The sequence below is a fragment of the Notamacropus eugenii genome, chromosome X (assembly GCF_028372415.1).
Source record: "Notamacropus eugenii isolate mMacEug1 chromosome X, mMacEug1.pri_v2, whole genome shotgun sequence".
NCBI classification, from domain to species: domain Eukaryota; kingdom Metazoa; phylum Chordata; class Mammalia; order Diprotodontia; family Macropodidae; genus Notamacropus; species Notamacropus eugenii.
In genome coordinates, this window is record NC_092879.1 from 80870029 (window position 1) to 80893472 (window position 23444).

General features: G+C 41.9%; 1 protein-coding gene across 3 annotated transcripts in view; it reads left to right on the plus strand.

Annotated features, from left to right (window-relative positions):
• DACH2 (dachshund family transcription factor 2) overlaps window positions 1-23444 on the plus strand; it is a 412262-nt gene that overhangs the window by 346089 nt on the left and 42729 nt on the right. For 2 of the 3 annotated variants that reach the window (XM_072626181.1, XM_072626183.1), the window contains one exon: window positions 19458-19580. The exons of the other annotated variant lie outside the window; for it this stretch is intronic. In XM_072626181.1, the coding sequence (XP_072482282.1) occupies window positions 19458-19580 (123 nt within the window). The remainder of the gene's footprint in view (window positions 1-19457; window positions 19581-23444) is intronic. 3 annotated transcript variants of the gene reach the window in all.

Consider the following 23444-nt stretch of genomic DNA (forward strand, 5'->3'; position numbering starts at 1 on the left):
CCACTCCCAGTTTCTTTTCTCATTCAGAGCCATATTACAGTTGTGGGTTTTATCCCCCAAAGTCTCAGCAGTAGCTATGAGGGTAAATTTGCCTCGCTGCATTAGGACCTAGAGTTTTTGCTTTTTGCCGAAATCTTCATTGTTTGTACATGGAGAAGGACCAGGTTTAACTCCCATTTCCTTTGTTGGGGGTTGTCTCCTGCAAACTTTTGGGGATTTCAAGCGCTATTCTTCTTCCCTCTTTGCAGTCTACCTGAACGGGGTATGCATATGTACGTAGGCAGTCTTCTCTCCCCACCCCAGTCTTTTTAAAGACCCTTCCCAGCCTCTGTTGGGCGCAGCTCCTCACTGGCCAAGAATATGCCATTTCTTTATTTTAAGCTGTGGTCCAAAAGTCTAAATCTCATTCTCAGATACCTTCTTAGCCTCCCAAATCCAATTTTCTTGTCTGGACCTCTAGCCTTAACTGGGCCACAGGGAGGAAAACTCAAACTTAATCAACTGAGCTGTTGAATGAAGGTGCTAGCTGCACAAGGAGGGAGAGGCCATCAGATAGGAGAGATTCTATGGACGTCAAATCAGCTAGATTAAGCTACTGATTTGATATATAGAGTGAGGAGTCTTCTTTGGGATGTGTCAAGTTTTTAATGTCTCGAATACATGTAATTTGAAATACCCAGCAGGCAGCTGCTAATGTCGACTGAACCTCATACAAGAGATCAGTACTGAATGTATAAAGTCCTTTGATGAACTCCAAGTTTGAATTTTACCTCTAATACTTACAGTGTATGCATGGGGTGGGAATAGGGCAGAAATAAATAAGTGGGTTGGACTAGAATGAACTCTACTGTGTCCTTTGATCCCTACACAAACCCTGTGATGTAGAGATACTAGTCCCCCTTTTACAGATGAAGAAACAGAGACTCAGAGACTTTAAGTGTCTTGAGTCTTAGGACTCAAAGTCCACCTGTTTTGCCCAGTACAATGCAAATCAAGTACATGACCACTTTGATAATTTAGTAATCACAAAAGTCTATTAACCCAACATTTTGCTATTGGAGTTAAGATGGTTTGAATTTTAATTTAGCTAATCTTGAGTTGAAACTGATAACATGGGTTCTGTTCAGTTACTCCTGACTTGAGCCCTACTGTCCCCTTTCTCCAGGTATACTGGAATTCTACCTGAGGTAGCTTTGGGAGCAAGTTACACAGAGTCTTTCACACCCTGGTTTCAGCTGCTAAAGGGGTAGCAATTAGAACTGCTGGGCAACTTAGAAACCATTATTTCATCTGGCCATTGGATACCTTAACTCTTGCACAATGCTTACTTGGGACAGAAGAGTTGGTCCAAACTACTTCACAAGGACTTACGAGCTACCTTTATGGTGAATTTGAGCTCTATAAGGGAAGATGAAGTATGCATTGTTAGCTTTTCTCTTGGAATCCTTGATCTCCAATTGAGTGGAAGGAAATAGAACCACACTGAATTGGAAGGAGTCCACTTAGTCAGGCATTATCGTTTTTTTAACTAACATTTCATTAGTGGAGGAAAAAGATTCCCTACAACTTGAATTAATCATTTGACAAGAGAGAATTAGGTTGTTTACAGGGGCAAGAGGAAGATAGATGAAACAGGTGCGTAGCACCTGAAACAGCAAACAGCAAATGTGATATAGGGATGAATTCCCTGGAGACAGAACTTTTCTAACAATTAAAATGAAAGCATCCAGATGGGAGAGAACAAGGAATAAGCAGCGTAGTGAGGGAGCAAGACATACCCAACATGGAATGTTTGGTGAAGTGTGGTGTTATTTGCCAGCACCTGCAGAGTGTTTGCATTGCTGTGCCTTTGTCTCCAGCATCATCTGTGGGGTGGGCTGAGGCTGGGGCTGAGGCTGAGGCTGAGGCTGGGGCTGGGGCTGAGGCTGAGGCTGGGGCTGGGGCTGAGGCTGAGGCTGAGGCTGGGACTGGGGCTGGGGCAGCATCATCTTGGAGGAAAGGATTCACTGTTTTAATTCTTATCTTCTGGATGGATATATGCGGGTCCAGAGGGGAAAATAATCTCCACACACACCCCTTCCCCCATTTAAAGGAAGATCTGACTTCAGTAGTCAAAGTCATTTATCATGAATATTTTAAAATGATGGCAGAAAATCAAAGTACTGAGTTTAAAATTTAGATGAACTGCCATCCTACCTTGAGGACTGTAACCTATATAAGAAAATTATATTGGGTCAAGTTCTGGCGACTCAGGCCAATCAGAGAAGTGGGCTTTTTCCAAAACTACCTTCTTGTACTTTTGTTTGTGATTGTGGATTTTGTTCGTTTGATTTTTGCCTTCCATTCAAAATAGTTGGTCCCCGCAGACTTACCCATGACATTTTAAATGTCTCTGACCTGCCTCTTTGGTGACTTGAGATGACAAAATTCCACTTTCCTTAAAAATATTCAAACCTGAAGTCAAGGTGTACTGATTGTTAGGCTTTCCTTAGGCTGTCAATTCAAAAACCAAAGATTTGTATCATTCATTTGTGCTTCAAAGGAAGGCAGCTTTGATAACTAGAGCTTGGGGTCGAATCGCATTGTGGCTGATTGATAAAAACAAAGGAGCTTATAATATTGAAAGGTGAGAAAAAAATATCACTAACAGAAAGTAATAGTGTTCTTAGGAGGCTCCATCCTGTGCTGAGAAGAATCTCCACCATCAGCTAGCTTTGATGTCATAGGCCCTTAGGTAGTCATGCTGGGGAATCTTATGGACCCCTTCTCAGAATTCATGCTTTTAAATACCTGCAGTTAAATACAAAGGATTACAAAGGAAACAATTTTTTTAATTATCAAAATATTAAAGTGTTTTTTTGAAAAGTTCATAGAGCCTAGGTTAGGCAACTCTGACCTAGTTCAATCCACTTCTCTTGTGTTATTGATCAGAAAGCCTAGGGAGGTTAGATCACTTCCCTACAGTCACCAGGCAGTAAGTTACAGGGCAAGGATTTGGCTTCAGGCCCCAACATGGGGCCCTTGTTAAGGCATCCTGAATTAGAAAAACTCAGTGATCTGTTCCCCTTAAATGGACAGACTTAAGGAAAGCGAAAGTTGTTTGGTTTGTGTTTATTATAACAGCGAAAATATTAAAAATGCAGGCAACTCAATATTTGCATTGCTAATAAAATCTTTTCAATGTGTTGACATTTCTATTAGTTTTGAATGGTGTTTAATGATTTCCCATGTTTGGGCAATGCTAATCGACCAAGTCTAAGCTAGATCCGTGGATCATAATGGGTACACGTGCGTTCTGTTCATTCAGTTGGTGCCTATATGCATACAAACATATATATTCACATATGTCTGTGACAAATATTTTTTTACACTGATTGCACATAAGGGAGTAAGCGTGGGTTTCCAAGCTGTGATTTCATTGGTGTGGAAATTTCCCGCACTAATGCAAATGGATCCCTATGTCCATAACTTACAGTCTTAAAAAGTTGATAGAGATATAGAGAATTAGATTGTGTGACTTATGGATTCTAGAGGCAAGAGCTGAATGCAAGTTTTCCTAACTCAAGGGCCAGCCAGACAAGAATCTGTCCACTCCACCACATTGCCTCTTGCCATTAGTGGCACAACAACTTTTCTAGAATTTCCTGCAGTATGAGGATTTCTCATGGTATCTCAGAGCAACAGGCCACAAGAAGTCAGATGCTTTACAATGCCATTGCCCTCCGGCATACGTAGTATCTGTCTGAGGTGCCAAGTCAGATGGTATGCCTATGAAGAGCCAATATGCAAAAATTGGCAGGCACTTCTAAGACAGAATAGATTTTACTCACTTTACCTTTGAATTAGCTCATTAATAATGTCACTCATCTCCTCCACACCTTGACAAATATGACCTGATCTCTAACACTATTAATTAAAGAGACAATGCCACTGGTGATGAGCAGATGTACTTACTTATTCATATTAAAGAGGAGAAAGTAGAAATGAAGGCAGTAAAGAAGAGAGGAACTGCAAATAAATCAGAAACAAGGGACATACATGTGTATTTTCCCTCTGTGCCTCAGTTAGGCACCTCCTCTACAAAATGGAGAAACTTGACCAGATGACCTCTAAGGTCATTCCCAGCTCTAGACCTGTGGATTTATGAATAATTTCACAAATGGCAAATAACCACACACGAAAGGTGAAACAATGAAAGGAATGGAAACAGACAATATTTCTTCCATGGTAAAGAACTGTCCTGGCCCTCCCCCTACCACTCCCCACCCCATTCTAGGGAAAGGTGACAAAGAAAACACTTGGGGAACAATATCCATAGCCTCTGGGAGCTGGCCAGACCTTGTGTCTGTAGGGACACTGTAGGGAGGGAGTACATGGGACCAGAGACATGCAGTATCCTGCCCTGAACACGTGCAGTGTGAGAGTAGGACACAGAAATTAAGAATCCCTTGGGTCCAAGCCTCTTCCCCTTCACATTAAAGGACAAGGAACATCATTCTTGACGGCCTGGGTTTAACATACACTAAATGAGAAGAATTTTCCAGAAACTCAGTTCCCTGAACTTTATCAGAAGATACTGAGACACACTCACATCGATGGGTCCCGTTGCTTCTTTAGATGAATTTTGGAGCATTTGGCCTTGATGTTGGTTTGCTTCTAAGTTCTCCCCAATCAGAAAGAGAACTCACAGTATCCCAATAACTTAGCCTGTTGGAAGCCTGCCGAAGAACTGACCTGGTTTTATTCATTTAGTGCCTACTATGTTCAAGGCCCTGGGCACACAAAGACAAAAACCATAACAGCACTTGCCCTTCCTAAACTTAAGCAAACATTTGGAGTCTGTCAGCTGATGACTGTGGAAGGTTGATGGATATTCATTTGTATTCACCATCATACATCTCTGCAAAAAGAGATGCAAATTAAAAAAAAAAAAAAAGAAAAATGCTATCAAAATCTAGAGTCTCCTGTCCTAAAGGAGGTAGAAAGCCAGTGAATAGAGAAGCCCAAGTGCTGGTTATTATCCTGACTCCTTTAATTGCTGATGTGCTCCTTTGATCAGCTTTTTCCTGGGCATGCCATTCCAAAAGCAGTCATTTCTTTAGTTTCCCTTTGCTACAACAGGTTTCTAGTGGTAGTTTTCCATTTGACAGAGTTGTCTCCCCCCACCTCAAAAACAGTGAGTAGTTTAACGAAAACAATTGACCAGAGAGGTGGACAGTGTGAAAGGTGGAATCTCTCCTGCTAGCAACTCTGGCTGCTGGAGCCCAAGGCGTGGGAGGTTGCCAGGTGATTCTAGAGAAGACAAAGGAAACCTTCTAGATATGTAAGGTCTACCAACAATAGATGTCCTGCACATATGGCTTGACTCAGGGCTGCCTGGTATTTTGCTCTCCAGGCAAAAAAGGCCAAAACTGCATTTAGGAAGAGATTTAAGTTGCTGTTCAACTTTGGACTTGATTGCCCCATAGCCTCAGGCATGAAGAGATCAAAAGGGATTTGGAGGACCAGAGAAGCTAAGAAATGATTTTAAAAACCTCTTTGTGTAAATGTACATGCCAGTAAAATAACACCAGGAAATATATTTAATGGCAAAGAAGTATCCAAAGGGGGGAAATGAACATGGCTGGTCCCAAATATCCATCCTCTAATAGCTGTGAGACATCTTGGAAGATCTTCACTTCCTACCCACTTGTTGAGGTCTGTCGCTGTATGGACATCCCCAGTGACTCTGTGCTGCTCTGAGGAAACAGAGAAGCTAAGCTCCATTCCAGGTGTCTCCCCCCACCCTGGTTGGGAATGATCATCATCGAACATTTACTGAGCCTCCATTAAGCACAGAGCAGCATTGCTAGGCTGTGATTCTAGATGCGTGGAGGGTCCAAACAGAAATTGGGGGTGAGTGCTTTTGGGATATGCTGGCTAGAATAGATTGATTCTTTTAATATGGTACTGGGAGAGCCAAAAAGAGAAGTCTGCTCAATATAACAAGCATTTCTTAGGCACCTGTTCTGTGCTGGGCACTGTATTAAGGCCAGAGGTTACAAAGATAAAGTCATTGCTCCTTGAGAGGAGCTTGCTTTGTGTTGAGAGAAATAGCTTGTACACAATTAGTTAAGAGGCACTTACTAAGCAAGTATGGGTGTGTCGGGAACTAAGCTAAGTGCTGGAGATGAAAAGAAAGGCAGAAGGCCTCAGGGAGCTTCCAACAACCACGAGCAAACAAAATGTAGATGGAAAGTGGACATAATCAAGCTAGGCAAGACTGAGGCATTAAGTGAAGTTAGGGAAGGTGGAAGATGGTGTTTTTATCTTATGCTAGTAAAGCTCCTTAAGATGACATGACCCAAGCTTTAGGGAGGTCAACATGGCAGCTGTCTTGGGGCAGGGAGATGGATTAGGAGTCCGTGGCAGTAATGCTGCTGAGCAATGAGGAAGGCTGTGTGAACAGTGAGAAACAGACAGATGCAAAGAGATGTTATAGAGACACAAGAAATACTGCCCATACCCTCAACAACCTTACAGTCTAATATAGTGTGTAAGCTATGTGTACAGATAACTACAATACAAAAGAAAATAGGAAACGTGCACACGAACAGTTACAAATGAGAGGAAGGAGAGGTCACTTGTGGATAATAGGATCAGGAAAGCATTTGAACAGACAGAGATGAGCAGGGAAAGAATGCCAGGGCAAGCAGGGCATGTGCTGGGGACACAGCAGATTCTCCAGGCTGGCTACAGAGGTGAGGGAGTACATGAAGAGGAGGGTTATGCATGTGATGGTAACAGTACACACAATGATATGCTGTGGACCCTGGCTGGAAGTAACAGCCCACTTAGGGCCTTACACTTGTACCTTATATATGATACAAGGGGCAAAACCGTGGAAGGCCGAAGCTTTCCTGCGCCAGTAAACTTCTCGCTTTTATAGGATCATAGAATTCTGAGTCAAAAGGGATGTGGGCAAACATGGAAACCTTCCTTTCCAAAAGAGAAAATTAAGCCCAGGGAGGGAAAATGAAGTGCCCAAGGTCTACTTAAACATTTTCTCCCCTTGACTTACTAAAGTTGAACTGTTTATATTCCTACATGGAAAGATGATATTTGTAACTCATAAGACCTTTCTCAGTATTAGGGTAGTTGGAGGAAATAGATAGATAGATAGATAGATAGATAGATAGACAGACAGACAGATAGACAGACAGACACACAGACACACAGACAGACAGAGGGCACAGGGTAAGTTGAATATGAAGGGATGATATCTAAAATATAAAATTAAGGGGTAAGAGAGGAATATATTGGGAGAAGGAGAAAGGGAGAAATGGAATGGCGTAAATTATCTCTCCCATAAAAGAGGCAAGAAAAAGGTTTCCCAGTGGAGGGGAAGAGGGGGGAGGTGAAAGGGAATGAGTGAACCTTACTCTTATTGGATTTGGCTTAAGGAGGGAATAACATACACACTCAATTGGGTATCTCACCCTACAGGGAAGTAGGGGGGAAGGGGATAAGGCAGTGATAGACAGGAGGGCAGATTCGGGGAGGGGCTACTCAGAAACAAACACTTGTGAAAAGGGATAAGGTTAAAGAAGAAAATAGAATAAGTGAGAGAGGCAGGATAGAATGGAGGGAAATATAGTTAGTCTTTCACAACATGACTATTACGGAGGTGATATGCATAACTACACATGTATAACGATATTGAATGGCTTGCCTTCTCAATGAGGGTGGGTGGGGAGGGGGGAAGGGAGAGAATTTGGAACTCAAAGTTTTAAAAGCAAATGTTAATAATTGTTTTTTACGTGTAACTGGGAAATAAGATATACAGGCAGTGGGGAATAGAAATCTATCTTGCCCTACAAGAAAGTCAGGGGGCAGTGATGGAAGGGAAGGCAGACCGGGAGAGGGGGTTATCGGAATGCATGCCATCTTGGGGTGGGGGAGGGGAGAGATGGGAAGAAAAATCAATACTCAAAATCTTGTAGAAATGAATGTTCAAAACTAAAAATGAAAATAAATTTGAAAAAGAAAAAAACCCTTAAAAAGCATTTTTCCCCTCTAGTACAATGATAACAGCTTACCATTTCACTAGGTGGCTGATATTATTAACCTATTTTACAGAAGAGGCAATTGAGGATCAGACAGGTTAGGTGACTTACTCAGGATCCTGGCTAGCAAGTGTCCGAGGGTGGGAGTCTACCATCTCATCAATATTCGGAAGAAGATCTCCAAGAGCTTTATACATTAGATTTAGTTAAGCCTGGGCTGTCCTTCCCAATTCTCTTTCTTCTGGTAGTTAACTGCAAGCTTCTTGCCACACTCACTCCTCTGCCCATTTCCAGACTGGACCACAGTAATGGCTGAGCCCTAGACTTTGGCCTACAAACCCTGATTCCTGTCATTTCATATGAGAGAAGCTGCAACTATTTGAACCGTTGTTGAGTTTGGCTAATTGTTTCTGGTTCTCTCTCCTAGGAAACAAATCCAGATGAGCACAGCTGTATTTTTATATTTACATTAAACATTGAGATGGCCCCAGAGACTCTGTCTTTTCCCTTTATCTGTACTAATCAGGAAGAAGGAAGTCAAACCCACGTCCCTCCTGTATAATGTCCTCTAAAGAACAAGAGGAGGCCCTAATCCAAAGATAGGATGAAATAAATAAACAGCCAACTTTTAGCATGAGGTTGGACATTGGAAACAGGACAGATGAGACCACAATATAAAGGTTACTACAAAGCACAGGCACAGGAAAGGGAAAAAAATTCAGATGAGCCCTTGTTTCCCTTGAGGCCACTCTCAGTGTTATGTACAAGCAGACAGGGAGGTAATAGCATCTGGTAGCAATAAAGGCTTCCTTTTCTATGCTACCAAATCAGCTCTGGAGAAATGATGGGAATGAGTGGTTGAGGATTTCTGCTAGCAGTCGGTAGCACCTCATGGGTTTGGAGATAAGGACTTGACAAATGTGTAAAATAGAGGCAAGACTGTTTTGGAAAAGGGTAGTGATTCCCATTTTCTCTGCTGTGTGCCAAGATTTGTATATTTGAACTGTGAGCAGTTAGCCTGTTTTAAAAATGGATAAATAATGATGTTTGCTGGGGAAAAAGTATCCTAAAAATATTTTGAAAGAACTCTCTCCATTTTTGTTTGTCCGTCAAGAACACATTCAACTTATTGAAAGTCTATCATATATAGACAGAAGAGCTCTACTTGTATATTTCTTGTTCCCTACCCTGGGCTCTTTGCGCTTTTTGTCTGAAGTGGGATTTCTGTGCCATTCTGTTCTCTAATGGGATTTTCGACTATGAGGACAGCTAAAAACAAAAAAACAAAAACTTGGCAACACAACTTCTTTGTCTTAGTAAGAGTCCTTTTCCAAAGACTGGGGAAAATGATCCCCTGAGCAAAGGTCTTTGATTTAGCATCTCTATGTGGAGAGTATGCTGGATGTGGAATCAGAGCACTGGGGTTGAAACCCTGGCGAGGCATTTACTCTCTCTGGGTCTCGGTTTCCGCAGCTATAAAGTGGGGAAGGCTTCCATTTGGTGAGCTCAAAGGTTCCTGGCAGCTCCTATAGTCCGTGACCCAATGAACTCTATTTAACTTTGCAAAGAACCATTTTATAGAAGAACCATTTTACAGTCAACAGAGTATCATTCCAGGTGTCATCACATGGTCCCTGCTTGCCAATCTGCTGTCTGTTCTTGACCTCTCAAGTAATGAGACGATGTATTCTGATGGATGGAGTCTTAAGTGCTGAGGCACATGAAAGAGCCCAGTAATATTACAAAATCTCTATGCTCACAGAGGTCAAAGTGTACCTAGACCAGAGGAAGATGAGTTTAGCTTTTCATGGTCTAGGGTGATATCCTGGTCAGTGTGACAGAGAAGATGGCCCTAATCTGACTCACACACTTGCTATATGACACTGGGCAAGTCCCATAACCTCTCTCAGCCCCTCTGTTTTCTCATCTCTAAAATGGGCATGATAACAAGAACACTCACCTCCCAGGGTTGTCAGGAGCCTCCAGAGATAGCATATGTAAAGTATGTTTATATAAACTGTAGCTGTTTTCATGATGATGTGAAATTGTTTCTTAAAGATCTGTTAATCTGAAGTTTCATTGTGGGTTTCTTCCCCTCCACATCTAGAACAAAAGCTCTAGGACAGCCCATTCTAAACTTGACCTGTGTCCCTCAGCGAAGGTAACTTCCCCCACTGTTAGAATTCTGTAACTTAGAGCATCAGAAAGCCTCCTGGAGCACTGGGAAGTTCAGTTAATTGCCTAAGGTCACACAGCTAATAGTCTCCAAGGCAAGGCTTAAATCTATGTCTTTCAGGGTTCAAGGCTAGTCCTCTCTCCACACTACCACACTACCTTCTCTCTTAAACCTATTTTTATTTCTTTTTTTCCAGTGTTTTTTAAAATAGTATTTTATTTTAAGTTACATGTAAAGACAAGTTCTTTTTTCATTTTTTAATAAAATTGAGTTCCGGATTTTCTCCCTCCCTTCCTACCTTTTCCCGCTCCCTAAAAATGGTAAGCAATTTCATACAATAGACCTATTTTTGAAAAGAGATCAACGACATGCACAAGATACACATCTTTTTCTTGCTGGATTCAGTCACTATCTTGGGTGCCAGAGTCTGGGTGCACACATGAAGCAGCCCATTCTGTAACTGTGTCCCATTAATAGCTGGTTAATTAAGCAAAAAGGCCAGACTCATATGCCTTGCCCAAACCAGTATGTCAACATAAAACAACCTATTCATGAAAGGATTTTAAGGCACCATTTTTGTGATCTCCATTACATGCCAATGGACTTTTATCTGGAAAACTCTCCTCTCTAATCTGAGACAGAAACATCAGGGTCTTGCTAGAGCCAACACCCATGCCCAGAGGAACTAATGTGTTTGTTTCTCCCAGAATTGGAAGGTGCTTTTAAGTAGATGTGACCTACATCAGGATTAGCTTTTCTAGTGAACAGTGGAGTTAATGGAAAGGGATGCTGCTGGACTTGGGGTCCAAAGAAAGCTATGTTTAGTTCCTCAGTTTGTCTGTCAAATGGGGACACAATCTCAAGCACTCATTTCATGGGGTTTTTGGAAAGATCAAATGAGATAATGTTTCATAAAGTGATTTGTAAACCCTTAAAGTATGGAGAAATGTTGGATTTTTTAAAAAAATGATCCCATTCAATCCTCACAACCCTGTGAAACAGGCACTACAGATAATATTAACCATCTATAAATGGAGATAATTCAACACACTTATTAAGCGCCTAGTACTGTAGAAGGCACTGTGATGTGTGGTAGGAAAGCAAAGATAACCTAGGTGGCCTCTTGCCTAACCCTCAAGTTATTTTACATTCAGTTTGGGAGTTGGGCTTGGGACTTAGCAACACAACAGCTAAATTAATACAAAGTCATCTGGAGGGGGAGAGAGCCTGAATCAGTCATGGAGAATGAGAGCTGGGAAGGCCCCTTGGTGGCAGCTGAGCTAAGCCTTGAAGGCAGGTAAGGATTTTGAAAGGCCAAGAGATGGCATTCCAGGTCCATGTAAATGCCTAATACTTCCCTGGGGGACCCAGAGGGTGATTGTGGGTTTCAAAGGATTTAATGTGTGTAAAGGAATTACCAACCTTGATGCTCACACAAATATTGGCTAGTATTATCTGTACTAATTATAGTTACATTAAGGGTTTAACTGGCTGGGGAATTGACTTATGGGGGGGGCACTCCCATTGAGGCTGGAATTCCCATGTGTTGACCCATTTCAGATGGTAGAGGGGTGGTTATTTGGTTGGCTAGCCCTAGTATTTTTTCCTCTGTTACTAAGTAATGTATTTTGGCTGGGGCATTATTTAAAAAATCACCTGTGTCTCCTCCACTTCAAGTGAAATTCAACAAAGCAAAGCTAAAGAAACACAGTCTTTCACTTGTACTGGAATCCTAAGTAGAAAATTTCAAGAAAGGCGAAAACAGTGTATGTTATAAATGAGTATGTGAAATCAGACTCACTAAGCCCATTCCTTTGCTCTGTGATTTCAAGCAAATTCTAATGCAGGTAAGCAAAATTAGAATTAGGAAAGGAAAGCCCCTAAAACACCATTCCATGCATTTCAAAGCAAGTATCAAAGGATCCTTCCCTCTCCTCCCCCCTCCTTCAGGGAATCATCCAAAGTTTGGAATTCTCTATGTTACGAAGTACCTTCCATAGGCACAGAGAGTCAGTGGATTATCTGCTGCTGTAAGCAAAGCATCACCATACAGCTTTTGATCACTTGAAGTATTTCTAAGGTGATAAATGGATTTTTTTCTTAGAAACACTGTAATTAGCAATAAGAGCTTTGAAAAGAAAGGTTGTACAGCCTGGGGAATCTGAGGATCAGTCATGTTGGCCCCCCAAAGTCCTGGTTATTTATCAAGCTTCTCAGGTTTCCAGATGCATTCTAAGAAAAAACACTGAAATATGCTCATATATGCTTAAATTAAGTGGTGGATTTCATTTGTGGGGAGGGGAGAGGAGAATGAAACCACTGTTTGCCTGGCTGTTTCTCCTTGTGAAAACTGCATAGGCTCTCTAGATGGAAGAGGCGGTCTGAATCTACTTGTCAAAATCAGTCCACTTCCATCAGTTTGCCGCTGTCTTCTTTTATTTTATTTTTAAAGAAACAATGCTTAAGAGGGATAAATCTTAAGCTCAGACTTATACAAATGATAAAAGTGAAAACCGGTTTGGAAGTTTTGTTGAGTTTGCTTACAGAGCAAAAGGTAGAATGTGATGGTGAAGTGGCTCACCTGATTCTGAGCAGCAAAGTATTACTCTGCCTAGCTGGAATCAATCACACAATATCCTAATGGACAGAAAAGGAGACCGCTTCCCCTCCGGGCCACCCGCAAGTGCCTGGCTCTAGGTAGTGCCTGGGGCTACAGAACAGTGGCCCCTACCCGCAGGGAACTCCCCTTGGGTATTCATATAGAACCTTACATACTATGTGGCATCTGAACCTTGGAACAACCCAGAGGTAGGCACTAGAGGTGGCATCATTCCTACCCTTAAAAATGAGGAAACTGAGTCTCTGAGAGGAACTATGACCTAGCCTTTGTCATGCAGCTGGAAATCGCCAGGGCCGGATTCCAACATGCATCTCTCCTTACTCCAAGTCCAGTACTCTATCACCTACAAGACAGCTATAATTAGGATGGCCTCAGCTCACGTGGCAAGTGTTCTGGGATATCAATAGGAGGTGACCATTAAAAAAAAAAGTTACCAAGCAGGATCAGTTTTAAATTGGAATTAGAGATTTTTAGGCGTGAAAATGCTACAACAATAGAAGGAAAAGAAATATTTGGGAGTTCTCACAGAAGCACCACATTAATGCAGACAGTATGTTCTTGGAAGAACCTTTCTATGTTTATTTTACAGTATCCCCCTTACTTTGCCTGGATCACCTCCAGTGGGAAGCTTTTCGGGATCCCTATGGTTCCCAGTATCCCTTTCCCCTTCAAAATCCCCATGTACATACAATTCTCATAGCCAGCACTGAAATAACACTTAATGATTTGCAAGGAATTTCTCATATATTATCTCATTTGAACCTTCCTAGGAAGTAGGTGCTGTTATTATTCCCAACTTACAGAGGAGTAACATGAAACTCAGATGTGGGAATGAGACTTGTCCAGTGACCCTCAGCTGATGTCCGAGGTAGAATTTGGATTTCTGCTTCATCTCCCAGTTTCCCATGTTGTACCTCACCCACCACCCCTAGTAGACAGCAGGTATTTGTTGGGGAACCTTGGTATCCCTTGAGCTTTGCACATCAATTTTTTCATTGCCAGAGGTGCCTCAGTGCCTAGTACTTGCATAGCCTGCGCCACTCCCAAAAGGCCCCTCAAGTGACAGCCCAGACAAAGCAATCCATGGAAATTATGTCACTGCCTCACCCTCAACTGGGTCTGAGCAGCCTAACTAACCAGTACTGTTAAGCCTGAATCTTTACAACAGTCAGAACAATTATTCTGAAATCCACATTTGAGCTCCACACTGGAGTGATTTCCTCTCATCTTTCTATCAGGTTTTTCACTGACCTCATCAGCATAGACTTTGGAAAAAGGAAGAGAAATCCAGGTTACTTCTTCAGCCTGGTTTCCTAGAATGAAGTGGGAAAAGCACATTTCTACCCCTATTCTGCCCCGCGGCCCCCCTCCCCCCCTGCTGATTTTATTAGCTTCTTGAAATTGATTCTGGATGTCTTTCATTTGCCATTGGGCTCAAGGCAGAAACAAAATGATGCTGCCCCATGTCTAGCTCCCTTATCCTGTTATTGCCAAACTCTTGTTAGCAAAAAGAGCATGTAAAACATTTCAAGACAGATGGCAAACAGGCTCTGGATCCTCTTGCTCCATTTTAGCGGGCACAGGTTTCAATGCAGAGATAGAAATCATAGGTTCACTGCCCATCAGGGATGCCAAAGTGGTTATCTTTTTATTTGCTCTGGAAGGGTACTGCAAAGTTAATATTGATGTGGCCAGAGGAAAACCTCTAAGTCCTTATCTTGGGGAAGATAATGTGAACTCAGCAGTATCACTGCCTTGATCTTTGTTTAAAGTCTTATAAAACTAGATTGCAGCTTGATTGACAGCCCTGTCAGAGAGTGAATGAAGACTGACACTACAATATTGAAAATGCAACGTTTACAAAACCAGCAGCCCAAGTTTTCTCATGACACTGCTGCTTTTGTGGAAGGGCCACAGCTCACATTATTTGTAGCCAAATGCCCACCCTGCTCAATAGCACTGCAAGTGATTGGTCTGTCTCTGGGCACCCACTTCTGTACATGTCTTAAGATACTTTGATTCTGTGTCCCATATCTGTCCACGCTGTGAGACTGTATGTTTTAGAATGATTGGGAGGAACAAACCGGATTAGGTAGGACCAAAGACTGAGAGTGGGAAGGGGTCTTTAGCAATCATCTAGTCAAAAGCACTCATTTTACAGATGAGGAAATTGAGGCACAGAGAAGTAAAGTCGTTTGTCCATGGTCACATAGGGAACAAGTGGCAGGACTAGAGTTTAAAATCATTTTGCCCAACTCCAAAATCAGCACCCTTTCCCTTGAACTATTCTCTCTTTCAACTTGGTGGAATATTTTTAAAAATTTTCATTGTCCTCTTGTCTGTTTTTCAACACAATTCCGGGAGAGTATACACACACACACACACACACACACACACACACACACACACACACATACATACATACATACATACATTCTATGGATAGGGGAAGGACCCTTCCACTATCCATAGAATGTGTGCTTCTTGTACTGCACAGAATGTTGTAACTCTGGAAAGGCCACCACCTATTCCTCTGAGGCTGCCTGATTGACTTGATATGAAATGTTAGGGGCTTCTCCAGCATTTTGCCAGAATGAGTTTGCCAAATGCTTGTTGCAGAAGACAGACACAATCCTATGGAATTATTTCATCAATAGATGTAGCTACATATGTTCCACTATTAGACTGTAAACTTCAGTAGAGCTGGGAAGGTGCTCATTCTGAACTTTGTATCTTCTCCTACAGCTATGACAGGGTTTTACAGACACTAGACCCTTAACAGTTCCTTAGAGAGGCAAAAAAGAAGTTTCTCCTGGTTCTGAACATTTCTCTCTGCATCAGTTCAAACAAGTCTTCCGAGGTTTCTCTGAAACCATTCTTTTTGTCCTTACATTACATTCACATACCATACTCATTTCGTTCGTTATATGATTTTTTTAAACTTTTAAAAGACTTGCTTTTTTTCTGCCAAAAATTCTTTTAATAAAAGAGGATCATAGAGCTGAAAGGAACCAAAGCTTAAAGATGATCTTGCATCAAAATTCTAACCCTATGCCCTCATTTTGTTAGTTGAGCAAACTGTGGCCCAAAGATCTTAATTGATTTGCTCAAGATTATACAGTATTTTTGAGGTACTCTCCCATAAGAATGTGTACTCACTTTGGCCCTGGCTTTTCCCCATCACTGCTTGCCCAGACCTTTTCAGACTCTGATGTACTTTCCACATGGCCCCCATATATCATTTCCTTGGTTGCCTCTGCATGTTCAAGTCTCTTGCTGTCTAGCTTGAGTCTCCCTTTCTAGTTTCATTTCATATCATCTCACTTGATCCGTTCTATATTCCAGGCCAGCTGACCCCTTTATTATCTGCTCAACTCAGCCTTCCATTTCCTATCTCAGTATCTTGGTGCTTGTCTGGAACATGAACCCTTCTCAGAGCTTTCCTTGGCTAGAGCTGGGCCACCTTTCTTGATTAGTATCAACACCAGGTGAAACTACTAAGCAAGGATGGCAAGAAATTCTCTGAATGGTGCTTCACCTCTGAGTCTAGTCAAGGAAAAGATCTTTAAAGTTAGATAAGGGAAAGTACCTTTCAAAACAGAGGTAGAGAAAAGTAATGTACCTTCTTAAAAAGTATAAGGCAGATTTATTCAAAGGCATCTATTTCTTTTGATTTCGCTTCTACCTCATTTATAGGCTCAGCTCACATGCACCTTAATACGCACATGGAGTCTTTCCTGATTTCTTGCACAGTGTTAGTTATTGGGGATTTGGGGGTTGGGATTATCATAGGTTTACAGATTTAGAGCTGAAGGGACCTTGGAGACCATTAAGTCACACCAAAATTGCACAAATGCAGAAACTGAGAAACAGATAGGTTAACGGACCGGGCCAGGGTAATACAGGGAGTAAATGTCTGAGGACTTCTGACTGAAGAAAGTGTGAAGGCCAGCACTCAACCTGCTTCACCACCTATATAACTATGAGCTTTAATTATCTACTTATAAATGTAAAAATGACATGACCAAGTCAGTAATCTTTTTCTCAGTTTACTTTTCTCCTTGATCCTTGAACACTTGTAAATATCCATGGAGACATCTCTTAGAAGCAGTGGGAAGAAGCAAGGGGACTTTTTGTGTGGCTAATGCTCTCCAAACAGAGCACACGTGGTCTTTGTCTTTTCTGAGCATCTAATCAGACTGCCACTTATCATTTTGTTCCCCCCAAATCAAACCATTATGATGTACTCCTATTCATCAGCATTATAGAGCAACTATATATTAGGTGTTTAGAAAACCACGGTTTCATTTCAGACCAAATATTTTTCTAAGATGAATCTCTTACTAGTTAAAAATGAGTAAAAGCTGTACTTTAAAAAAATATCCCCAGGGTTCACATTTCAAAATTAAAATAATTCCCATGTAAACACAATAACTATAAAATCTCCATGGTGTCTTGAACTAAAGGCATTTCCTTACAAAGAGATAAGTCACCGTGCTACTTTTTCAGACACAAGCCTTCATTTGTGGTTTCCTTTCATCTGTTGAAATAATTACTTTTCTTTTTCTGCCTTCAATAGTTGGTTCTGGTCATTAACATTTCTCTAAAATTAAGTTTGAAAGGTGCTTTTAATGTTCAGATCGAATGCAGTGCACATGTGGCTGTTGAAACCAACCTACTTAAGGTAAACTAATGTTGAACCTTGGGGGCTATTCGAAGCTGTTAGTGGCCAGTTATTCCATCAGTAAAGGCCTCCTATTGTATTTCTAAGCACGTAGGCTTCAGTCCTTAACATTGTGCCTTGCCACAAATGTACCAAAAACCAGCATTTCACTGGAAAGTGTAGAGGGAAACTATTGGTAAGTATTTGGGATCTTGGTTATAAAGCCCAGGTTGAGAAAGGAGTTTGGGGTCATGAGCTCCTTCAGGAAATAAACAACATCACATTGGCACTACATTTGGATATTGTGCAACTGGGTCTATAGTGCCCATACAGCATGGTGTAGGGAAGAAGGTGCTGGATTTGGAGGCCAGAAGGGTACCTTAGATGCCATCAAGTGCAACCGTATTTTCCAAATGAGGAAATTGAGGCAAAAACAGGTTAAGGAATGAATACCTGCTTTCTAGTACCTCATGAGGTCTAGTAGGAAAACCAAGGTATGAATAAATATGTGAAAAAGTAAAATGGCAGTAAAGGGCCTTATAGTATGCCTCAGTGGCACAGGAGTGGTATTAAAATGCCTGAGGAGTTCACAGGACTATTGGAGTGGTGTGTAAAACTGTGGCAGAGGAGGAGAGATTGAAGCTAGGCTGTGAAGGATGTTGGCGCCTTCCTTGAGGGCAGAAGCTCTTTTGTTTTTGCCTTTGTATATTCAGGGCCTAGAACAGTTCCTGGCACATAGTAGGTACTTAATAAGTCCTTATTGAATTGAAGTAAATGAAGTAGATTAGAAATGGGAGTGTTTTTGGCAGTGAGAGAGAAGACAGAGGCTAATCTAGGATAGCCCCGTATCCAGCCTGTAGTTAAAAAGACATTCTTTGTTTTCTGCTGTTTTTAAATGCTAATGTTAAAAAATGAGATTATATGCCCAAATACATGGTACTTTTGGCCCCTCTTTCTTCTCCATTTGCCGAGGCCCTACTTAAGGACACACTTTGAGTTAGGAAGGAAAAGGAGTGCACATACCTCATGTCCACCTGTTTCCCATCTGACTGCATGTACAGTATAAGTGTCTCTTCCAATGGTTGCGCACAACCAAGGGCCATGCTCACCAAATGCCAACAAGAGCCTTTGCCTCTGGAGTGTGCTTCATTTACCACATAGGCCTATTCCCAGGGTGAATCAGAATAGTGGCTCCATCCTTGATGCAACTGATGTTGAGAGGCTAGGGTTGGGCATGTAGGCATTATAGCTCCCTGGAGAACAGAGAGCTATTTGGTGCTGGGGATAGGAAAGAGAGAACTGTGCATTCCTCCCTCCAGTTTCTGTCTGTGTTCACTAGAACATTAAGAGGAAAGGAGGAATATAGCTAGTGAGATCAAAGAGAGAGTCCTCACTGTCATCTAGAAGACCTATATGAGAAGAAGGCCCATGCATCCTGAGTGTCCAGCAGCAGGCCATCTTCCCATCCCCAAGTCTCAATGTTCTTTGACCCCTCCATTTTGCTCAGTGTTCTCTCCTTTTGTTTTCGGTGTTTCGGTGGCAGGGCAAGGTACAATCTCAAACCAGCAGGTAAATAAATGCATAGTCTGTTATGTTACTTATGTTTATGTATTTGCTACTAACAAAAAATCCTGTTTGAAGTTTACATTGAAGTCTACATACATTTGACATTTTGGGAAAGGTTCTAGTTTTCCTTTTGGCCATAAAATGCTCAGCTCACTACCATTCCTTGGAACAGAAGTGCCCCAAGTGCACAAGGGGAATGTCCTATGGACCCGATCTTATGGCTATGTAGAAAAGGAAGACTGTTCATTCACAATAGCTTTCTGGGGGGTCCACTTCTCATGCCCAAATCTTCCTCATCTTCTTTACATGTGTTTCTTTTTTAAGAATTCAGGTTATCTTAAGAATGTGGACAATGAAGCTAACTTAGAGCTCTCTGCCATCTTTCAGTTCTGTCATTCAATCAAGAGCTATTTGATGATTCCCAGTCACTGTGGGGAGGAAAAAGAAGCGTAAGACAGGGAGCCGGGCCTCAAGATGCTTACAACCGAGTTTGGGCGCCAAGACAAACAGGTGAATAGTAAATTATGAACAATGAGAGATTTCAATAATGCAAGACAGCAATTTGAAAAATGCCGTATGTAGTGTATGAAATGAGAGTTTATCCTGTGTGCCATAAGCAGAGCTATAACTTCCTCCCAGAATACATTTCATAATGAAAAACTAAAACATGAAACAACCCTAAATGTCTGAGGTGGAGGAGACCACACTGACCAAATCCTAATCCCAAAGCGGTTTCTCCAGCCTCTGCTTTAAGATATCCAATGAGAGGGAACACATTTTTTTCCTAAGGTGGCACTCCATTTCCATTTGGGATAGCTCCTATTAATTGCTAGACCATAACAACTGGAAAAATTGTGGGGTAGACAAAGGTGAGGCCAGTGCCCACATTACATTCTGATGGTTGGTGGAATTTTACCATATTTTAAAGAATTGGGAATTGAAGAGAAAGGAATCTCTGCTACTCTCTAAAATTCTCGCTCACTCATCATTGAAGACATTCTGATGCTTGTACCATCTGTGTTTGAGGAACTAGGGCCAAAAGCACAGACAGGTTCAAGGCCCCACTATAAGGAAATGGGATCGATTGTTGACACTGGTATCAATACCTCTTAGTTAAATCTACTGGTTTGTATTGCTTCCAATTCAGTCTTGTAAGGGTCCCTCCTTTCCAGTGCTAAATCTATAATCTTATGAGCCAATCCAACAAGCATTTCTTAAGGATTATGTAGCCAACATAATATCAGTGCTAAGGATGCCAAGCCAAAAATGAAAACAACCTCTGCCCCTGAGGAACTTACATTTTTAGATGACAGTTTTTGCTCACCAAATCTTGAAAGAGTAAGAGGCATGAGTTTGATAATCGGAGGCAGCATGGTTCAGTTCAAAGAGCACTGGATTTGGGGGCAGAAGAGCTGGGTTCAGACCCTGGCTCTGCCATGCACAATGCTTATCAACTTGGACAAGTCCTTTACCTCTCTGGGTTTCAGCTGCCCCATCTCTGCTGAGGGGCAGTTGGACTAGGTGGACTTTAGGGTCTCATTTAGCTTCGATCTATAATGCTAAGAAATGTGCTATAAAGAGGGGTCTTTGCAGCAGGGAGCAACTTAAAGGCACTGAAAGTACTGCACAGCTTGTCAAATACAGTATTTCTCATTCGGAGTTAGGCCACTCACTGTTCATTATCTATCCACGGTGCCTGCCCCATAGAGTTGGAGGGAACTGCTAGATTGGCCAATGAACTGAAAACTGTCAGGTTGAAAGAGATGGCCTGTAAAACCTCTTCCTATAAAGTAGGAGGCAAAAAATAAAACTCAAGTGACTCCTTCTCCCTGATCCACCTGCATTTGAGGAAAGAGCAGAAGAAAAAGGAGGGTCATTTGAATATATGGGAATGGCTATGAATCCACTAAGAAAAGCACAAGAATTTGGTTTCTTCTCACTTTTCCCAACCTAGAGTAAAGGGCAGTAAAGTCCCCAGAATTAACAGAATAATCGTGCTACTGTCCATCTACCCTGGACAGATCACATCTAGACTCTTGTCTTCTGTTTAGAAAGGACATCAGGAATCTGGATGGTGAAGGGCCTTGGGTCAATGTCATTTGAAGAAATCTGAGAAAGATTCTGAGATGACAATGTCTCTGAGTATTTCAAGGGCTGTCTCCTGGAAGATGGATTAGACTTGGTCTGCTTGGTCCCAGAAAGCAGAACAAGGAGCAAAGAGTCAAATCTGGTCTGATGGCAGGAACAAAATCACTGCTTAATGATTAGAGCTGGGCCACACTGGAAGAGGATGCTTTCTGAGGTGACAAAGATCTGTCATTGGAGGTCTTCTGGGAGGAGCCTGACGACTACTTACTGGGTTTGTTGTAGTGGAGATTCCTTTTGGGGCTGGGTTGTACTAGATGGTAAGTAAGAATACTTTCAGTTCTAAATTTCTGCGATCTGAGTGTGCAAGTATGGATGGCGAATTGGAAGGAAACAAGCTGCTGTCCATTAAGAGGTGAGTGCTTGGTAATGATGATATCACAGCTGATCCATCTGCAGTCTCCAGGGACCAAGACACCAGCAGTCAGCCCTGGGGTCATGCTTATCATCATGACAGTGGAGGGAGCCAAACTAATTACTGTAAGTGATGGATGACTAAGTGGATGGAGGCAGCATGTCCAAATTGGTCTGACTAAAATTCCTGCAGACTTTGTGAGAATTTTTTTAAACAACCCTTATAAATGCCCCTTCCCCCCAACAGTCTTGGTTAATTGTTTCGAGGTCAGTTATAAATAGTCCTAATTGAGGCTTTTCTGTTAATTCTGGAGCTGGTTCTATAACAACGTTGCTGTTGTTGAATACAAAGCTAGGGGGCTTTTTGGTTTGGTTTTTGTTTTGACAGAGAAAGAGCCATGAACAAATTTAAAGCAAATGTAGCAAAGGATCTTTTCCTCCAGAAACAGTTGTCTTTCGTTGTTTGGGTTTTTAATGAGGCTCAAGGGAAAAAAAAACCAACCCTGCAAATAACATCGCCCAGTCTAGCACTAGCAAGGAAGTGTCTTTAAATCTTCCCCTCTGACATTTGTGAGCGAAAATACAATAATCAGTTACACGGTCGGCGCCTGTTTTAAAAAAGCAAAATAACCACCACGTTAGCAGGGAGGACGGCTGCTCCGCTGCAGAGTCCGGCATCGGCGGGGGATGCTGCTGCTACCTGGGGTCCTGCTTTGTGGGCTTCTGACCAATTGTTGGGCTGGAGTGATGCACAGAACATTATTTGTAATGGTAGCGTCTGCTTCATGGCGATATCTTTCATTTTGATGGCTAACGCCCCTACTTCTGTTTGATGAGGGTTTCCCCCATTGCCACTTAATAGAGATTTTCTTTTTACTAATGCTTAGATCACATTAAAAAAAACACGAAAACAGCTCAAAAACAATCATCTCAGAAAGAAAGGAAATGTGATGTATTTCTTCACCTTTGCCTGACGCTAGAAAGGACATTGAGCAGTAAAGATATCTTTTTCATCCATGATCCCCTTCCCCCGCTAAGATGTTAAACTGAGAAAGTTGGGAATCTGAAGAAGTCTGTAGAATGCCGTAGGAACAGTTATGTCCTAGCTTTTCAGGGACGTCTGATTTCCTTTTCTTCTTTCACCTCTGAGCAGTTTCTATATGGGGAAGTCATCTCAGAGTGGTCCCAGGTCTTTCCCAGAAAGATCTTGTAATGGAAATCACCACAGTGGAGATTGACCCCAAACAGGAGGTCAAGTTGCCCTACACCCTCTTATTTTTCACTCTTTGCCTCTGCATGGATCTGTGGCCTTTCTTTCATTCCACAGCAAGGCAGATTGTGAGGAATCCATCCGTGCCCGCCCGCCTGGCCAGCCTCTGCCCATCTTATCTGTAACTGTCATTAACTGTTCATGAAACAAAAATGCCATTCTGGGGGCAAATCATTCACTTTGAGAGGGTCTCCAAGCTTGCTGAGGTAAAAGGACACTGCCTCTCATTGAAGTAGTTAGGATTTCTTATAAAAAATGAGAAAAATCACCTTTGCTTATAGCACTGCTTTCGAAGGTAAACTTTACATTGGCCAGGAGTGCGCAGGCTCAATGGCAGGTTGGGTCTTTAGGGGCTGATTGGCCATTTGATTTGTGTTTTGTTTGTACTCGTATCCCAGATACATTTGCGTTCACTTCAGTTGCAGCAACCTTTTGAAAACCTTTGAAGCTCTAAAGGTGACATGGAGCATCAATAAATTTTAAAAATGTGCAAAAACAATAGATGAAGTGGAATTTCAAATAGGGTGCACACCACTTAGAAAACAGAGCCCTGCCTTGTAACAATCTTCAATTAAAATGTTAAGTTGCATTGTGTTTATTCAGGG